The sequence below is a fragment of the Harpegnathos saltator genome, unplaced genomic scaffold (genome assembly GCF_003227715.2).
Source record: "Harpegnathos saltator strain DR-91 unplaced genomic scaffold, Hsal_v8.6 scaffold223, whole genome shotgun sequence".
NCBI classification, from domain to species: domain Eukaryota; kingdom Metazoa; phylum Arthropoda; class Insecta; order Hymenoptera; family Formicidae; genus Harpegnathos; species Harpegnathos saltator.
In genome coordinates, this window is record NW_020230010.1 from 283,374 (window position 1) to 302,308 (window position 18,935).

The following is an 18,935-nucleotide window of genomic DNA, read 5'->3' on the forward strand; positions in this document are numbered from 1 at the left end:
CCAGGACATGCTCCGGCCTAAGGATCTCTCTTTCTCGCCGTGCTCGGAGCGTTTCCGTCGGCCACTTGTTCCGCACGTAGCCTAACGCGTGCCGATACGTGCCAATTTCACGCTCCGGGGCATCGCGGCGCCGCTGACGGTCCGTTGTCCTGCGACTTCTTCCCCTTCTCGTCTTCTTGCCTTCCGCGCGGCAAGTGACGCGCTGTATTTATCGTCCATTTATCCCATTCGGCCGATTCCACGGTGCATTATTTCATTTATCCCCTTCCCTCGCGCTCTTTCGCAAGACCATATGCGGGTATGAATGCGCGCGCGCTGCGTCTCAATCGAGTTCGCGCCGGAGGATGGATCGCGTATCGCACTCTTCATCGAGATTCGGGCTTTCCCAACTGATCCTTGCGAAACACGCTCGCGATCGCGATAATGTTGCGCGCGCGCGCCGCTTTATAAATCCCACATCGCGACTTATCGCGGCGCGGCGGTTCGTCACGGTGAACGTTGCCGCAAGCGCCGTTACGGTGCGATATTTCCTTCGATACATCCTCCTGCGCCTATTTCCTCCGCTGGAGTGTCGCAACCGGTAACGATATTAATCGTACGCGCGCTTATTTTCCCTCGCGGACTCGCGCGGCGGAGAAGTTCCGTTCGACCCGATTCGGCGGAAACGATGATGGCGATGGCGGTGAGAGTCCTCCAAGGTGGATGTTTCATAATTATCGACGAATTTTACTTACGCTCTCTCTCTCTCTCTCTCCCTCCCCCCCGGCTTCGCGTGTCGCAGGAGATAACGAGCGCGCCGGTTTCTCGTTTCTTAAATTCCCTTCGCAACCACGACCGGAGTTACGCGCTGTTGAGAAGATCATCGGCGTGTCGACCGGGGTAGCGGATGATGCTGTGCCGCAATCTCTCCGCCGCATCCAGAAGAGCATCCAGCCGCGACTCGCGGGAAAGAGCGAGATAGATCTGCTTGCGATCCGCGGCTGCGGACAGCGAATCATTATTCGAGCGTTCGTGTCGCTCGACGTACGCGTGCCGATCGCGGCAATTTCACGCTTCGCATCCCGGAGCTCCGCCCCGGGATCGTCCCCTTGGAAGCTTTCCGCTCGCGGCTCTCTGATCTGCTCCGGTAGGACCTCTCTCGCGATGGAGATCTCGCGAGAGAGATCTCGCGATCCGTTAGCAGCTTTCGACGTAGCCGACAAGAGTGGTTATCGGCGTTGTCTCTCGCGTTTCTCCTCTCCTCTCCTCTCTGCTCCGCTCCGCTCCGCTCCGCTCTTCTCCTCTCCGTCGCCGTCAACGTTGATCTCGCGTTCCGCGGTGTCGATAACCGTTCCTACCGGGAACCGTTATCGGCTCGACCTAACCACCTATCGGGATCATCCGACCGATCTTCCTACGATCGACACTCGCGGGAACGAGCTTCTAAAACAACGAGACGCGTCGCCGCTTCGTCGCCGATGCATCGTGTGAGAGCGATCGGCGGCTGCTCAGCCGAGCCGAGCCGAAGAGCACATTTTCGAAATCCCGCGAAGAATTTCGACTTGATATTCAATTAGCTGACGAACGTCGCTCGGGCGATTTCGCTGTTTGAGGGAAAGTTGATACATTTCAAGCTTCGCGTTCTGTCATCTCGCCAGCGACTTCCTCTCCGGGTCCTCCCCCGTCCTCGATCTCTCCTCGCGGAGAGATTCCGACCGGTTCCATGACGCATCAGTGGTTTAAAGCCTGCGTATCATTGAAAAATGTGTTCTGTAGAGTGAGTTTATTATAACAAGCGACGCATAAATCGTCGCTTCTCCGACGAAACGTAAGCAACTTCTTGACGGTCTCTCATTCGAGTTGTAGTCTCGGACGATAAATCTGAGCTCACCGCCGGCTCTTCATCTTCCTCGCGGAGCACCACATGGCAATTCAGTTTACCGAGCGCGTCCTCAGCTCGCTAGCGGCCACGAGTATGTCTCAGAGACATCGGTCGCGCGCGTCAGAATGCACGACGCGGCATTGCCGCGAGTAAAAATCGCTGAATGCCGCGACGCTGCATGACGATGAGCTTGTCGGCGCTGGTTAACAGTACTCGGAGTATGCGACCACGTCGTCCTTCGAGCAGCGTGTTAACCCACATTAACGATCCACCGTGTCTCGCTTCCGGAAGATGAGGGCCGCGATTACTGTCGGGGATCTCGTAATCGGCAGATTTTCCTCGAGGAAAGAACGACGTAGGACAAGATTTCTCTTCTCAATCGATGTACTTCAGTCTGCAATCGCGTCCCCGTAATGAGCGATCATACAAAAGTAATCGTACGTAGCTTTGAACACACCGTTTAGTAGACCGTGGCGTCTCGTTTTAATTTCACGAGCCAAGTGACAAGTGACAAATTTTTCTCGCGGTATTTTGCATTGTGTCATTACGCGCAAGCCGGCATTATCGGGTGAAAGGTTGACGAGTTTTTATCCGACTGCAATCTTCGTCCGTGATTAGTCCGTCGGAGGACGTATAATTGGCGTGCATGCGACAAGGCTGGAGGATTCTCGCATGACGCGGATGACCAAAGCGTTATCCGCGATAAGAATGACCGTGTGAATTTTATATTCGCGGCGGAAGAAAATCTCTTATTGTTACATAAAAAGCGACGTGATTTTTCTAAGCTCCGGCACATTCGAGCGACGTCGAAAAATATGTTCGCGTCGCCGTACGTTATCGAGAGCAATTTCCATCCGTTCGCGGTTAAAAAGGACTTTATATTTCACATTTTGAAACTAACGTTTACATATTTATAACCGTAAATTTTAATAACAATAACCTTCATTCACGGGAAAAAGATTCCTTAGGATAAACATGATAAAAATTTCCATTAAAGAGCTCGAGATTGTGTTATGAGAAATTTTTGTTCGGCAAGAAATATCAAAGGTAAATAAAAGTCGAATCAATCATTCGCAACGGGATAAATCACGTAACATTTTAATTAAAAAAGAAAACGCAAAAGGATTACGTAAAGCTTTCTCGTGCGGTTTTCTCGCAGTCGACGTTCCGCGAGTCAACAACATCTCCGGCTCGATTAACCGCGCTCGGAGACACGCTGAGCACCGATGCGTCTAAAATCCGATTACCGTTCGAAGGGTCCGGTGGAAAAAAAGATCGCGTTACGTAAACGTCGTCGTAAGATCCCGATTGGCGTGGCGCCAATTCGCGCGGCGTTTCGGGCAAACCCGCCGCGCGCGCGCGTGCGATTACCGTACGGTAACGACATAATTGTCCGTTATGCGCGATTTCCTCGGCTATTACTTTTCACCGCGGCGATTTATCGGCGATGTACAACGAGCTGCGCACACCGTGCGAGTACACGTGCTACGGCTCGTAACTTACACAGCCGAGGAAATGCGCGATCTTTTGGTTTTACGGTGAATTACGTCATCATCATCATCGTCGTCGTCGTCGTCGTCGTCGTCGTCGTCGTCGTCGTCGTCCTCGTCGTAATCATCATCGCCATCCTGTCGTTGCTTACTCGAGGCGCGCGCGATGTCTGTCATTATTCCCCGAGATCGAATACGGTACGCTCTACTGTTACTTCCACCTCATTTCGGTGACAACAGACTTCCCTCGATGTTTAGCGGAGGCGGCCTTCGCGGCTCAAGCGATTTGTTCTCTCGGCGTAGGACGATTGTTTTCTTCCCGCAACTTTCTACTTTTCGATTAAACGTCTCGTCGACCGAGACGTTGAGAGTTGAGCGAACGATTCGATCGCCCGAGTCCTTTCTTCGACGTTCTATCCCTCAAGTCAGGAGTCGCTGTCAAATGTCTGACACGGGCGGGTCTCGCGAGTCGAATTCGCGTGAAAGCGCCCGCCGTGAAGAATGCAAGAGACGATAATCACCGGATACCTCGCGCGGTGCACGCGCGTGTTTGTCCCTCGACTTTGTCATCGCGCACTGTACTTATCGAGTCGTTATTTCCTCGAAATAGTTTCTTTTCCCGATCGATCCCGAGCGCGCGAGAATCGGGCCACTTTTATCTTGCAACGCGTAATTACGGGCTGCGAGTCAGTCAGTCGGCCAGTCTGCTTTTTTGAGCACGAGAAAGGGAGCAACGCGACGGAATGTATCGCCGGTGATTTTGAAGCCTCAGCGATATGTTATTTGGCGCGTTTTGCAACGTCGGCTCCTCCCGCTCGTGCCTCCCGTTGCTTTGACTCTAGATCGCACCGTGTCATTATGTAGAGCGAGAACGGCCGATCATTGTCTTTCGGCGCGAGACGCGCGCGCCCTGTGATGCTGCGCCTCTTTGTTCGCGTTTGCAGCTTTGCAATTCATGAAACGCGCGACTCGCTCGCACGCGCGCGGCGAGCAAATAACACGGTTGCTCGCGTACGCGCGAGCGTTGCGCACACATCGCGGAAACAAAAAGCGCATATTCATAGGTAATAATCGCGATTATCGTTATCGGCGAGATACCGGCGACAACACCGCGCCGTTGCGAAATGCGACGCACTCGTGAAATACCTGCAACTTCTTATCGGCGCGATTTTCAGTGGCCTCGAGTGGCTTACTGCTCGTGCCAAGTGCTTTCGCGAAAAACGGAGAGAGAGAGAGAGAGAGAGAGAGAGAGAGAGAGAGAGAGAGGGGAGAGGGAGTTCGCAATTCGAACAGTTGCGTTTTGTTGAAATTGTACCGATTGTCAATCGAAGCGATGAATCTCGCCGAGCGGCGAATCAAAAGTAGACGCTGCCGCTGGGCGCTGGAATGGAATGAATGTCGCGCGATAAGCAGACGCCAATCGCAATCTCGTGCAATCGGCCTCGCCGTTCTTGTGACACGCGCCCTCGATAGGTCTTTTGCATTTCTTCTCCGCGATCTCGCGCGCAAAAGTAGTCCCAGCGGATACTTTTTACGCTCGTCTCGGTTATTACTCGGCGTGTTTACTCGCACAACACGAGCGGCGACGGCGGCGGCGGCGGCCGGCCGGTAGCGCATCGACGAGGAGGAATCCGCGGAATGCGTTCCACGGTCGTAACGCGTCGGTCGGTGGCTCTCCTTCGCCGTGTAAGACGTCTTCATCTGCTTTCCGTGCGTACAAACGCAATTCGAGCAGGTACGCGTTCAGCGGCGAACAAGGAGCTGCCCGTAAGCGACGACGAGGGTGGGGATTTTACGGGCCCGGGACGACGTCCACATTTACATTTCCGTCTGACAGCCGACACGAACGCGCGTGAAATTAAATTGGTTCGTCGTCGCAAGAAGAGAGAACAACTGCGGGGACGAGACAAGGATACAATACGATTGTTTTTAATTTGTGTACGGCGGCTCATCTATTTTTCCTTTCGAGCGGACCTTGCCGAACGAATGTCGCGGTCCCGCACTTGTAATCCTTCCTTTTTCTGTCGAGCGAAAATTACGTAAAAATGAATGTAGACGTTAGGTGAGAATTGCTTTTAACATTTGGAGACGGTTATTACCCGCCTGAATGCTTCATAACGCCATCGACCGGTGCTTAATCGCGAAATGCTCCCGCGAACGCGCTCGTTTCTTCTTCTTCTTCTTCTTCTTCTTTCTCTTCGAACAGTTAGCTGCTCCGCTTAGATATTCTCTCGCTCTGTTAATTAAGTGCTACCGAGTCACTCGTACATCGCGTTCCCTCGTTCCTGGAATTAATTTGTGGTGTTTGTTCGCATCGACTGTTAGCCGCGGATCGTTGCACCGTTACAGTTTACAATTTTTCTTCCTCGGATGAGCGAGTGTCGTCGCACGGCGAAATTCACACGGCCCGTTTCTCTCCCACCCCGCGCTTTTTTTACCCCTTTCAACGTTGCTCTAACTCGCTTGCTCGCCGTCGTATTCTGCGCGAAATATTTTTAAGCCAGCGTGACGGGTTCGTATATGCGATGCTAATGTGTAATTAATTATGCATTACTTGTAAAACTCTTTTGTCACTTTATTGGCGGCTTCGTTCTCTTGCAACTTTGACTTCCGGACTTTGGACGCGACGAACGGGAGGGTCAGGCGGAATTTCTCCGTATGGACGACTCCTCACTGAAGCGGATCCCCGCTTGTATTATAAACGCGCGCTTATACAACGGTCTTTTTCGTGAATCTTCATTTCGCATCTGACTTTTAAATTCGCACATTTTATTGTCGTCGGTTTCCTTAACGTCCACTTCGATAACGTAATTTTTCTGAGACTATTAAAATTGTCGTTAACACCAACATGAAGAGGAGGGTCTCACCAAACGAGCGGATCCAGGCAAGGAAAGGCCACCACGCAGAAATGCCGCGCGAACATCGACGGTCCGTCGGATCGTTTCACGCTGAAACGAATAAATATCGACGAGAACGCGCGTCGGAATGAGTTGTGGGATATATTTATCAGCAACAAATGCACGTAACTCCGGCGAATTAGCATTTCCTAGGTTTTTAGGACCTTTCTAGGTCCGGTCGAATATCCCGCGCGACGAAAATTGCGCAATCGCGACCTGTCAGAGAGAGAGAGAGAGAGAAAGAGAGAGAGAGAGCGAGCGAGCGAAATTGCACGGTACACCATTGTCAGGTGTCGTAACTTATCGCGATGATTGTGCAAGGGGACGCCGCTCTTGCTACTGTCGAACCCGGATTCATCGTCTCGCCGTTGCAACGTAGATCTCACCGCGGAGATATTAATGCAATTAGTAACGGCGTCGCAACTCGCGATTAGCGAGATGTTCTCCTGCTGAAACGGAAATGCGAGGTAAATGTGGAATAACGTGCAAGCGCTTCATCTGATGCCTCACATCGGGCTGTTTATCGCAACTTACCTCATCCGGCCATCCGGAAAGACGACGTTGATGATTTCTCGTCAAACGCGCGCATCCTTCTCGACTACAGCGCGACATTTCCCTATTACGGAGAGAAGCGATCGGTCGCTTGTCAGTCGCGCGACGAATGTTACGAATAAATATGTTACGAATACATATCCTGAAGAGACATCTAGCAGGATGATAGTTGTAAAGGTCGGCTCGTTGTGCTTTGCAGACTCGCCACGACCTGAGGATGCGAGGTTGCGCGGAGGACAGGAGGGCGCGGACTGGTGTTGCGAAGACGCTGAGGTCTGCGACCGTCGCGGGAAATGACCATGACGAGCGTGGCTGTCGCCCCGGGTAGCCTCGGCGCACCACCAGCTATGCTCAGCCCGAAGATGTATCACCTGCAGCAAGGTCTCAGCCCGACGTCCGGCTCGCCCACCTCCGGCAAGGTATAAGTCTCTCGAAATTCTCTGGCCGGGAATATCGCGCGCGCGTCGGGATATCCGGATTTGCGGAATCGTGCGATCTCGTCGCGGGCGCGAGAGAGCGTATCTCAACCGCGCGAGTGAAGGCGCGGGCGTGAGGGAGAGAGAGAGAGAGAGAGAGAGAGAGAGACAGACAGAGAGACGCGTCTCTTTACATAACGGTACAGCCGAGGTTGAGATCGTGGAACCTCATCTGCGGCCGGTTATTAGATACAGCTCTCCGGCGCGGCAACCGACGAGAGCTTTTCTGGTATTGCATTTCTCCAGCGCGCGCGTGGTCTAATTACTACTCGCGGCGCATAAAGTGTCCGTCCTGCCATTTCCTCGGACGGAGGCCAGGCGAGTCGGTCATTTTTGCCGAGCGGAGCGCTCCGAACCTCTTACACAACGACCGCGTCGTCGTGGCACACGCGGTATTGCGGTTGATGCATCCGTCTCTGGAGCTTCTTCGATTACCGTACGCCTCCGCGCGCTACGATCGCTGTTTGCGGCGAGGCCGGCTTTGCCGCGAGTCTCTGCTTCTTCGGCCGGGGAAAACATTGTCGTTAATCTGTCTGCTGCTTTTTGAGCCCGGCGCGAGAATGCTCTTGCGTAACGCGACGGTGTGATGTGCAACTTGTCGGATAAGAAGTCGCCCGCGCGACAAGCATCCGCGAGGAGATCGCCGATATCGTGAAGTCGGTTTCAACGATCCGCCCGTAGCGAACGGCTCCTGGTAAAAGTTGCTGGTTCGATTGTTTTTTACGGATGTTTACGGCGCGCGGAGGAGCAACAGCGGCGTGTCAAAATAGGGAAAGTGCTCTCGCGGCTGAGTTAATTGCCGGCTGTACGTCGTATTTACGTAATGCGGGGATGAATGAACGTGACGTGACGTTACGCAGGGCGGGCAAGGGGGGAGCGCTATCATCCTCTGGATCGTAGCTTTTTCCGTTTCTCCAGCCTGTTTTTTGCCGCTATCCTTTTCCATCGCGTTTCGCACATCGCGTGTCGGGTTTGGGCGATCTGTCATTCGCGATGGAAATTTGCTCGGACGCTTTCGTGCGTGTCGCCCAATGCAACGTTCGTAAATGTGTAAACGGAACGGACTTTGATTCGTCGAATATTTTCTTTTTTTTTTACAAACACGGACACTCTCGAATCCTGATCTGAATTTTCGGGTTCGCCCGAAGCTCGCTCAGCTTCCTGACGATCTCGATTTTCTTGTTCTTTTACGAGGTTCGCTAGAATTTCACGACACGCAAACGCCTGAAAACGATCGAGAGCGAGGACGCGCTCTCGGCGCATTTCCCTTTACGCAATCCTCGTTACAAATCTCAGCTCATCGAATACACGCATAATCGCATTTTATTCTCTAGGCTCCTAGTAAGCTCGTCAGAGTGCTCTCCAAAAGCGAGGATAAACACGTCCTGCAGCAGCCTCATTTAGCCGGAGAGACAACATCGCGCTCATCTATCGCCACGTCGGCACGTTTCATAACGATGCGACATTTTTATTCGCCGCTTAATTGCCGTCATCGTCCGCCGATACGCGACGCGGTGCCAAGATTGCTTCGCGGCGATTTTTTTGCTGCGAAACGAGAATCGAATCGCTTAAGCGGCGCGAATTGACATCGCGTACTTTACGAGCGGGACTGACCGCTTAATGTTCCACCTCGGTTGGATCCGGCCGGTCATCATTGACAGTCGAAAAACTTATAGCTCGGTATGCGGTCTCGATTTTTTACCCGCCGTGTAAGAAACCCACTCGGACGGAAATTTCACGCTAGATCTCACAAAGTCCGCCTCGCGTTTATTTCCGTTAGGCGAATCGCTCGTTTGTTTAAACATCCGGAAATCAGAAAAGAATCCTACTCCTGCGGACCTCAGGCTCTCAGCTGTACAAAATGTCAGGGTTACATTAGAAAGTTGCCGGTTGCTTGCAATACCAACCATCATTACGGGGGAATTGCGCAAACTGAGAGAAAATGCCAAAATTGTGTCGCGGCGTCTTTCGATGCGTGCACATTTATTTGACACGAAGCACACGAGCACGCCGTGAAAACCTGAATCTACTCGATCATCATTTCGCGTGTCACCATTAACGGTATCATTAGCCGCAAGAAGTATTCATTTTGCGAACCGCGACGTGTATCGACGGTCTCGAAAGCCATCCGAGGTAAATTATCCGAACACAATAAATAATACGTAATTTATTTTCTAATCCTGCGTTATCTTTGCCTTTGGAAAGTAATTTTTTTGTGTATCCACAAAAGAGTCACAAATAACCAGACAACTTCGGATTAAGCTACATCCAGCCGCCGTAAAAATAATGTATACGTAAGTCGTGAGTAAAAAGCCGATAAATCACTCGTCGATCAAATCACTTTCAAACTTTTTGCCACTTTTTGCTTCCGAAAGTAATTTTCCGCTCAGAGTATGAAAATTACCTCAAAGGGGAGCAAAGAAGTGTCTTGTATAATTTATAGCGTGCCGATCATTTCACTTGGATACAGTTTGATGTACCTTCGGAATCAGCCGTGTATGATTGATACTCCGGTCGCGTGCGCTCACGTTCGACGTGTGGCGTGTTATCACGAGAGGAAGAGAGTAGCCGAGGCACGTAAGAGCAGAAGCCCCGAAACAGAAAACGTCTCGCGAAGGACAGTCGCGTCGTCGGTGACGCAAGGACAGGCTACGTGCTTTTCAGTCCTCCTTCAGGCCAGCTGGACAATGGCTCGCCTGGTTTTACCTGAAAACCAGTCGTCGATTATGACATCGAATACTTCGTATTCACGTTCTGCCCTTCTGCGATGACACGCTATGCCTTCCGCAGGTTCGCCTCGGCCGGCGGGAGGCTGTGTGTCTCGAGTGTCGGCCGGTTCAGTCACGGACAAAGTGTTGGTTGACACGAGTCGTGAGTGCGCATCTCCCACGCGATTGCGATAAAATTACAAATACAACAGACGAGCGCGCGCGCGCGCGTATTTTGCTTCGCTACTCGGCTACTCCGTCGCGTCGGTCTTTTCTTTCGCTTTTCGGCGAGAAATAGTTTCACTCGCGCGTTGCATTAACGGCGACGATGCGCCAGGTGACGCCGCGGATTCGTGCTACCCGATCTCTCTTTTCCCTCCTTCTCTCTTTCTTTCGCTCTCTTCTCTCTCTCTCTCTCAAGTCGCCGCGTTGTTCGTTATAGTTACTCACCTTGATTTATCACGACGGCTCTGCCGGCGCGGATTTACAAGTATCGTTAGCCCGCCAGCACCGACGAGTGTTACGAATGGGGATAAATTCGCGCGATTCCGCGTGTAATCCCGTGCGTTTATGCGACGGAGGCCTCCGCTCCGTGGAAAGTGATACGCGAATCGAACATTCGCGAGGGTAAGAGAGGAACGTTATGATGCGCGCGTGCATAAATCACCGCGCGCATGCATACACACACACACACACACACACATACATACACGTGCACACGTGAGACGTTATAATTACGCACGCGAGCGCGTTAGCACGCACCATCTAAGTGCCTTGTTTACGACGGCGCCGTCTCTGAAAATAAATTTCAAACAGCCGCGAGAACGTTTAGCCGGCGGCTGCACGCTGCGCTCTGTAATTTATGCTTAATCCGGCCACGATACGAATTTCCTTAACGCGTTATGTGAACGCGCTCGCTAAGCGCAACGCTCGCGAGGGACGCAACGACTAATTGGATAACCGAGATACGAACACGATCGCGAGGCATGCCCGGGCATGCACGGGCTCCGTGAATCGATAACACGGCAAGACGTATGAGTACGGCACGTTATATCAATAATAGCCGCGGTGCCTTTTACCGCGGACGGTTTTCCCAACTGAGTCGCTGAACCGCGCGGCAAGCCGTGTGTATTTTCGCCGCGAAAGTCAGCCGGGATGATGCCGGGGGATGTTTTCTCGCGCTTCGTCTTCCACGTACGTCGCGTGCGTCTTGGCGAATCGATCGAATAACATTCCGAAATCTCGTCTCAGACTCGTTTGTCGTCGACCGATGAATGCGTCGTCCGAGCGGAATGAAAAATGCGAAACTACGACGCCGCTCGCTCGGAGAAGCTGCCTGTCGCTGAATAATTATCCGTCTCTTTTCGTTCGCCGGCCGACTGGCGGAGCGGGCGGCCCCGCCGTATCAGCGGATCCGTAAGCCGAGAGCTTGGCGACATTCCGCCGTGTTTGCGCGAACTCGCGACCGGTAATAGTTTATATAACTATTCGAGCATACACACGGGATCTCGCACGCGCGGACGCGCGTAACTTTCCATGCTCCTTGGAGCGTTCTCAGTTGTTGCGTGCTCGCGCGAGACTGGTTTAGTATTTGGCCCACATCGCCGTGGGGAACTTTCGAGACTTTATTCTCCCGCAATTTCTTTCGATCGTAACAGGCTCCGAGGCTGACTCGGCGCGATACGCGATACGGTCCCTTGACATTTCTGCTCGTACATATGCTTGCCCGCGTGTGAATTTCTCCTTCCGCACGGCGCACCAAAGCTCGGTTAGCGCGGCGATGAAACGCGGAGCGAGCGTATTTCTTCTGGATCAGATCGGCTTCTAAAAGAGGTTCCGCGAGATTCCGTTTCCTTGATTGTCCCAAGTGCCTTCGGCTCGCCCATTGTCGCGTTTACTCGACCAATCTTTTCTCGCTCCGTGTGAACAGTACTCGTGTGTCTGCGATATTATGTAAAACGCGTTGACGATATCTGTCTCGCGTAACGCGCTGCGTTGTGCAGGTATCCGTACTCGCAGAGGATCGTGTTTCAAAGAAATCACCTGAGACATGGGCGACGTTGGGGGATTAGATTCGGTGCGACAAAACGTATCGTTGCCCGGCTCATTGTGACAACACGATTGCAAAATAAAGTCCTCGATGCGACAAAGAAACGCGCGCGCCGGTTTATTCCTGCAAAAGTACCCTATTCATTATGACCGGGAATTTTCTTTTTGTCTTCACTGTTGGAACACGATGCGAGAATTCGAGCTCGGATAAAATCTCGCTGCGCGACTTTCGTCAACAGTACAATCGCACGCCGCGGTCGAAAAGTCCGCTTTAGTCTCTTTCTCCCTCCCTCTCTTTTTCGACGAGTGTTTGTATTATTCACTCGTGCAGAATCACGTTTCTAAATTCGAGACGAATCTCAGAAGCGTCCGAAGCGTGTCATGTGTGTTTCCGCTGATATCGAAAAAAATTAGGGGATCGCTTCTGAAGAATCGGATACCTTGCGCTGTCTTCAGCATCTCCGTCCTAATTTTCAAGAAACTTTTATCTCTGATCTGTCGACTCTTCGGTTTCTCCACGCACAGCACAGAGCTGTCCGACGGTGAGATTCCCTAATTAGCCGGAGCGGCGTAATTGGTCAATTCGCTTGACCTCTGCGTGGTAACGTCCGCGGAAACGGCTCGACGCTAGGGTCAAGGATCAATTCGTTGATTTACGCCTGACCGGACGATCGCGGCCTCAACTCGGCGTTTTCACGTACAACCCGATTTCCCTCGGCGTCCTCTTATCCAACTTTTTCGACGCCGGGGACGACTGTACAGGTTTCACAGGTGTCGCGTCGCCGTCACACTCGCTGGCGCGTATCGCTTCTAATTCTTATCATCGGTGGGCTTCGTTCCCGCCGTCGTGACAGCTTCTTCGTCAGGTGAAAATTTCGCTGCCGTCGCCGCCGCCGCAAGCCGCCAAGCGTGTCACTTTCCTTTCCTTGACGTAATTTTCATGTAAAAACGATCGCGCTCGCAGATCGGAGATCTCGCGACACGCGTTCCCCTCTCCTCTCGTCCGCCTTCTCCGCGCTTTGGCGAACTTTCGAACTTTCCGCGCCGTAGTCATGGTGAACAAGCGCGTTTTAATCGTTCCCCACGATTACGCGGCACACTTTGCGTCATTCCGGCGGATTCCGCTCGCGTAACGGTAGTCGATAGTCGCGATCGATCGTTACTTCCCACACCGCGTCGAGGTTTCACCTCGTCGGCGCTATGGTTTTCATCTGCGATCAAAAAGTCTGCGATATATTTTTCTCGCAGATTATCATCGAGTATTCCTCCCTGAATGTTGATTTTTTTCAAACATTTTCAAACGGGCAAATCAGAAACACGTGGGAAGTACATATAAATCTTCGCTTGGACTTTGATATCTGATCTGATCAGCTAGGCGCACGAGGCGGGGAAATGCGCCTGAAAATCGCGAATCTCTCGGCCGATGTGAGTAGCATGTTGTTGCGCGACGAGAGCTTTTACGAAGGCGCGCGCGCGCGCGCGCGCGCGCGCGCGTGTGTGTGTGTGTGTGTGTGTGTGTGTGTGTGTGTGTGTGTGTGTGTGTGTGTGTGTGCGCGCGCGCGCGCGCGTGAATAGACGCTCGCCATTGTGTGGCGCGTCGTCGTAATAATAACACCGCTGTAGGTCTCGGCGCGCGGTTGTGCAACCCGGAGACGCACCGCTGCAGTCACAAGGATGATGCGCATCCGCGGTGCATCCACCGTGACCCCAGGATGCGTGTGCACGCGGTCGGTTTAGCCGCGCGATCGCGTGCGATAACGCCCCGCGTATGCAATACTCGTAATAAAATAATCCAGCAAACGCACATACATATATACGAGGTTTGATCGGGAAAGTAACGAGAATTGTTAATCTTCTCGGAAAGTATTTATTTAATCTTCAATGTTTATCCCATCTCCTTCAAAGTAGTCCCCCTGTGATATCATACACCTGTGCTAACGTAGTTTCCAGTTTGAGAAGCACCGGTGGAACGCCTCTTTTTATTGTCTTGAGGTATTGTCTTGAGCTGGATCTGCGATTTCGCCTTTATCTCATCTATTGTTGAAAAACGTTGTTGTCCTTTGAGTGTCCTTTTGAGGTTGGGAAATAGGAAAATGTCACAGGGGGCCATGTCTGGAGAATAAGGTGGTTGCGGCATCACAACATGGTGTTGTATTTCGCCGAGGAATGTTGGACAAGCAAAGCGGTATGCTCTCTGATTCGGCTGATTTCGCCACACAAAAAATCGCCAAACACACTGAAGTACGTCTTGCTCATTCGCTCGCCAAACACAAAGTAAGCATCGCAGCTGCCTGAAAATCGACACGTACGTCACTGGCAGTGCTACCAACGCACAAAAAAAGAATCAACTGAATAGACAAGATACAACGCACGTAATTTCCAAATTCTCGTTTTTTTGATCAAGCCTCGTATATATAAAATCGCGTGGATAGTAAAGTCGGATAAAGCGATCTTCGCGGAACGTCGAATTAGCACCGCAGGTGTCTCATTCGCGCGGGCGCTTTCTCCCTGCGACAATCCAGGACAACGAAGCCAAACGCATTCGCGGGCGAGGAAGGACAACGTCGTGGTGACGTTGCCGATTCCGAGATCGTCGGGATCGATCGACTAGCAAACCTCAGGATACCTCGCACTGTCCCGAGGATCACAGCCAGTTTTTCCGCGGCCGCGCCTTCGGCGAAGGATTAACCGAACGAAGCCGGCGAAGGAGCGCGGTGTTGTTCTCCGCGGTAGAAATATCCTGGCTTGTGTCAGGACGTGAAGCCGTGTCTCGCATCTCCAGCTTTTCTCTTTCCTCGCGGCAGCGGCTATAATTGCCGTGGTAACGGGCGGAATGAAAACTGTTACCGCAGTTATGATTGCTATTATGACTATTGCGTTTTGTACAATCGGTATGGGTTCGATGTTAGAAGTGGAGAGAAAGAGGAGGAGGAGGAGGAGGAGGAGGAGGAGGAGAGGAAAGGCGGAAAAAAGGGAGGGAGAAACATAGGCGCGCCCGCCGTGCCTGGGGAAGGGAATGTCGTCGTTCGTGTGCGGAGGAGGAATAGATAATTTCTCAAACGGAGTCCTCCCCCCCTCGAGTCATCGACCTGTCCTGGAATCGATACCCGAGCCGGAAAGGTACGCTTACTTGAGCGTAACAGACGCGTTTTCATCCGGAAAGGCAATTGTCGGCACGGAACTGCCGAGCCGCTTTTTAAGACGACTTCTCGCGCGCGATACGCGGCTGCGTGAATAGCATAAGACGCGGTTTATTAATGACGGCCGTTTTACGTTTATCGGACGTAGTCAGCGCCGGGGAAATCCGTCTCTCCCGATGTTTTTTCCACGCGGGAAGTCGCCGGCGCGTTTCAGCGGAGTGTTTGAGAAAATCGCTCGGCCGTCCGAATTGACCGAATTGACTGACGATTGTATCGCGCGGCTCGGCTTCGTCGATCCGTGACGCGGAACTCGGAATTTCATTCGCGAATCACGCCGACGACCGAAATCCTGCCGAAGGATCTCGCCTTTTCACGTAGAACCGCGAGACCGGAGCGCCGCTGAAAATTCGCTCGCGGATTGCGGCTCGCCCTTCGGCAATTATTTTCGCCGCTCGGCCGCTTTGAAACGCTCGTTATCTCGCGGATAATTTATGAGAGCTACGAAAGACCAAGGGGGATCGGCCGCGTGTGACCAGTAGTACCACAGCTATTAATTAGCAAAGAGGAATTTACTTCCCCCTTCCCTCCCCCCTCCCCCGCCATGTGACTACGACCTATCGAGATGACCTCGGCGGGATGAGTGCGGCTAAGTGCACGCGGGTGCTCTTTCACCTGTCCCTTTTTCTTCGTTTTCCTCGTTACCTCCTTCGTCTCCTACACCTCCCTCTCCTCCAGCTTCTCCTCCTCCGTCGTCCTCATATGCTTTCGCAAGAACCGTCGCTGTTTTTCCGCCGTAATCATGCAACGCGGGTGCTCATCCCCCTCTCTCTCTCTCTCTCTCTCTCTCTCTCTCTCCCTCTCTCTCTCTCTCTCTCTCTCTCTTTCTCTCTCCCTCTCTCGGGTCGCCTTCGGTACACGCTGCCTTATGAATTAACACGCGACTTATCGAGAGCGAGATCTCATGTTCTTCCAGAGATAACCCGATGCCCGTTTCATGCCTTTCTTTCATTCGGCCGAGTTAAAGACGCCGGTGCAGAATGAGACGCGGGTAACCGAAAAGAAAAATCGACGTGAAAGGAAGCCTCGGGATACCTCCGGCTTCTCTCGTTCCAAAGAAGGCGAATACGTGGATCGAATTGCTCTTCTGCGATCCTTTAATGTCCCATATCTGATCGATCGTGAAGCGTTAAAGGCCCTTAGGAAGCGACTTGACGCGTGCATCTCTTCTCCTTCCGAGTGAAACGCGTAGACGTCCTATTATGTGGTACGATCGTATCTTCTTCCTGAGCGGACAAAAAGCGGAAGAAAGTGAGAGACAACTTGTGCACTCTCGTGGCTTGACAAAACATACGACAATTGTCCGCTTCAGGGGGCCGATTGTGCGTCTTGAGACGAGGCGAAAATTAGAAAAAAAGTCGGCGAATTCATCAGAGTACGTGCACTTTCATTGGTTGACAGCTGGTAAATTTGTAATTTCCACCTCCTTTCGCAATCGACCGCCTGATCTCTCGTTTGTCCGATTCCCACAATTGATCATGTCGGCATCCAACTGCAGTATCTCGAGTGCTCGACGAGGTATTACGTAATAGCTGCTAAGTCGCGCTTTGAAGTTGAATGTTGCGCGCGCGCGGGTATATACGTTTCACCGAAGAGATTTCATCTCGTGTTCTCAAGAGTTAGACCAACATCGGAGAAGAGTCGCTCGCGAGACAGAGAGAGACAGAGAGAGAGAGAGAGAGAGAGAGAGAGAGAGAGAGAGAGAGAGAGAGAGAGAGAGAGAGAAGAGGCACAGCGCGAAGAGACTACCGGTAGTCTCTCCAAGGGAAGCTCTAATTGCACGGAAGTGTTTGCGCTACCATGCACTGCCAACGACGTTAATTTTCGCTGTAGAGGGAGCTGTTAAAAAAAAACACACATGCACCGAGAGCGAAGGAGAGAGAAACAGAAATCGAAAACCCCTTCGAGAAAGGTGTCGCATCGCTCGCTTACGCGAAATGTTTCGCTTCTTTTCTCTTTCTCTTTCTCTCTCTCTCTCTCTCTCTCTCTCTCTCTCCCTCCCTCTCTCTCACTCTCTCTCTCTCTCTCTCCATTTCCACGCCGATGTCGGGCCGGCTTTTTGTCAGAAAAACCGTCCAATCGATTCGATCTAAATCCGATTTCGTCGGCCACGCCCGTTTTCTCGCAGCACCTGCAACGTAGAGAGCGCGCACACGTTCCAGAACGCGAACCAGCGGTGGTGACCCGCCGCCGCTCGTCTACGTGTGCTCGCCGCTCGCGTACAAGTACGCTAGTTTACTTTCTGTTTTTCGACCGGCCGGCCGAACGACAGGCCGCTCTTACGTGAGCCTGTGGGACAGGATTTTTACGAAAGTCCCGCACGGACGAGAAAGTAAAGTGCACCTCGCTGTTCGCCCCCCGGGCGGTCGGCTGCCCCATTTTCCGATCTTACGCGCCTCGTACGACTGCACGTAGGTCTCGTTGCAGTCGCAGCTGCGCGAGCGCCGCTCCGACGCTCTAGTTTAACGACCGAAATCGCGGAACGAAGGCGCGATCTCATCGCGGTTCCCTGCGAATTGAGCGAATTATTAAACGAAGAGTCTCTCTTGCGGGCTGCGTCATTCAACAGGACTTGCTGCTCCTCTTTCGCAGTTCTTTTCTGTTTCTCGTGCTCGATAACGCCTCCCAGGACGCCACCGCTCGATTATTCGCTGTTTGCACGTGAGAAAATTACCGTCGCGCTCGCTCGAAACACACTCGGTCACTTTGAAAGTTTCCTCGAAGCTTCGGGATGCTGCAGTTGTCAACGCTGTTTCGCACTCCGCGATTGCGCCGCGATCGCGCTCGCTGTTTTTCACGCAGTCGCGTCTGATTTCACGCGCCTCTGAGCCTGCGTAATAACAGGCTGCTGTGTTTAATCAGCCGATATGCTCTGTAATCATCCGTATCAATCCGCGCCGAAAGTTCGCGCGACAAACGCGCCAATGAACCGACGCGCTTTCACTTTTCCCACCTTCGTTGATCCAACGCTTTCGCGCGAGCTTACCTCGGCCGTTCTAAGCGCGCGGACGCCGCGCCGGCACTCCTGCCGTCGTCGGCGGTAATATCGGCGAAATATCAATGAATCCGTAGTCAAGCGCGATCCGACACAACCGTGTGCTCATTGTTACGTATAATTTATCGACGAGAGAGAGGTGTGCAGGTCTCATGCGCGCGCGGGTACGACGCGAGAACGACGCGAGAGCGCACCGTTATAGCAGCAGGTGCGACTCGGCGCCGGATGCAAATTGCATTCAGCTGCGGGATGGAAAATATGGCGCGACATTCTTCACGGGGAAATATCGCGCGCACTCGACGCGCGTTTTTCCCTCCTCGATGAGTCGCTCGATAGCTCTTCAGAACGGTCGCGCGCGCGCGGAAGTTTACGTCAGTGTATAAAAGCCATATTGCATTGATAGAAAAATAAAGTTGAATTAACTATAATCTCACTATATTTTATGGTTCATTTTGGCGTCAACCATATTTTTATAGTTGGTCAGGAACCTGCAAAATATAGTATTGAGAGTACAAATTAGTTCGGTCCGTTTTTTTGTGTTAAAAGATGTATTTATTTCAAAACAAAATGAATGAACAGATCAATTAAAGTATTTTCCATCGCTGGCTACTACTTTCTCCCATTTCTCGGGTAATTTTCGAATTCCATCTCGAAAAAATGACTCGTCTTTTGAGGCGATCCAAGTTTGGAGCCAATTTTTGATATCTGCG

General features: G+C 52.2%; 1 protein-coding gene across 3 annotated transcripts in view; it reads left to right on the forward strand.

Annotated features, from left to right (window-relative positions):
• The window catches only part of RhoGEF64C (Rho guanine nucleotide exchange factor at 64C), a 106,130-nt gene that overhangs the window by 62,932 nt on the left and 24,263 nt on the right, over positions 1–18,935 (forward strand). For all 3 annotated transcript variants that reach the window (XM_025298502.1, XM_025298501.1, XM_025298503.1), the window contains one exon: positions 7,000–7,219. In XM_025298502.1, the coding sequence (XP_025154287.1) occupies positions 7,094–7,219 (126 nt within the window). In that variant the 5' untranslated portion in view covers positions 7,000–7,093. The remainder of the gene's footprint in view (positions 1–6,999; positions 7,220–18,935) is intronic.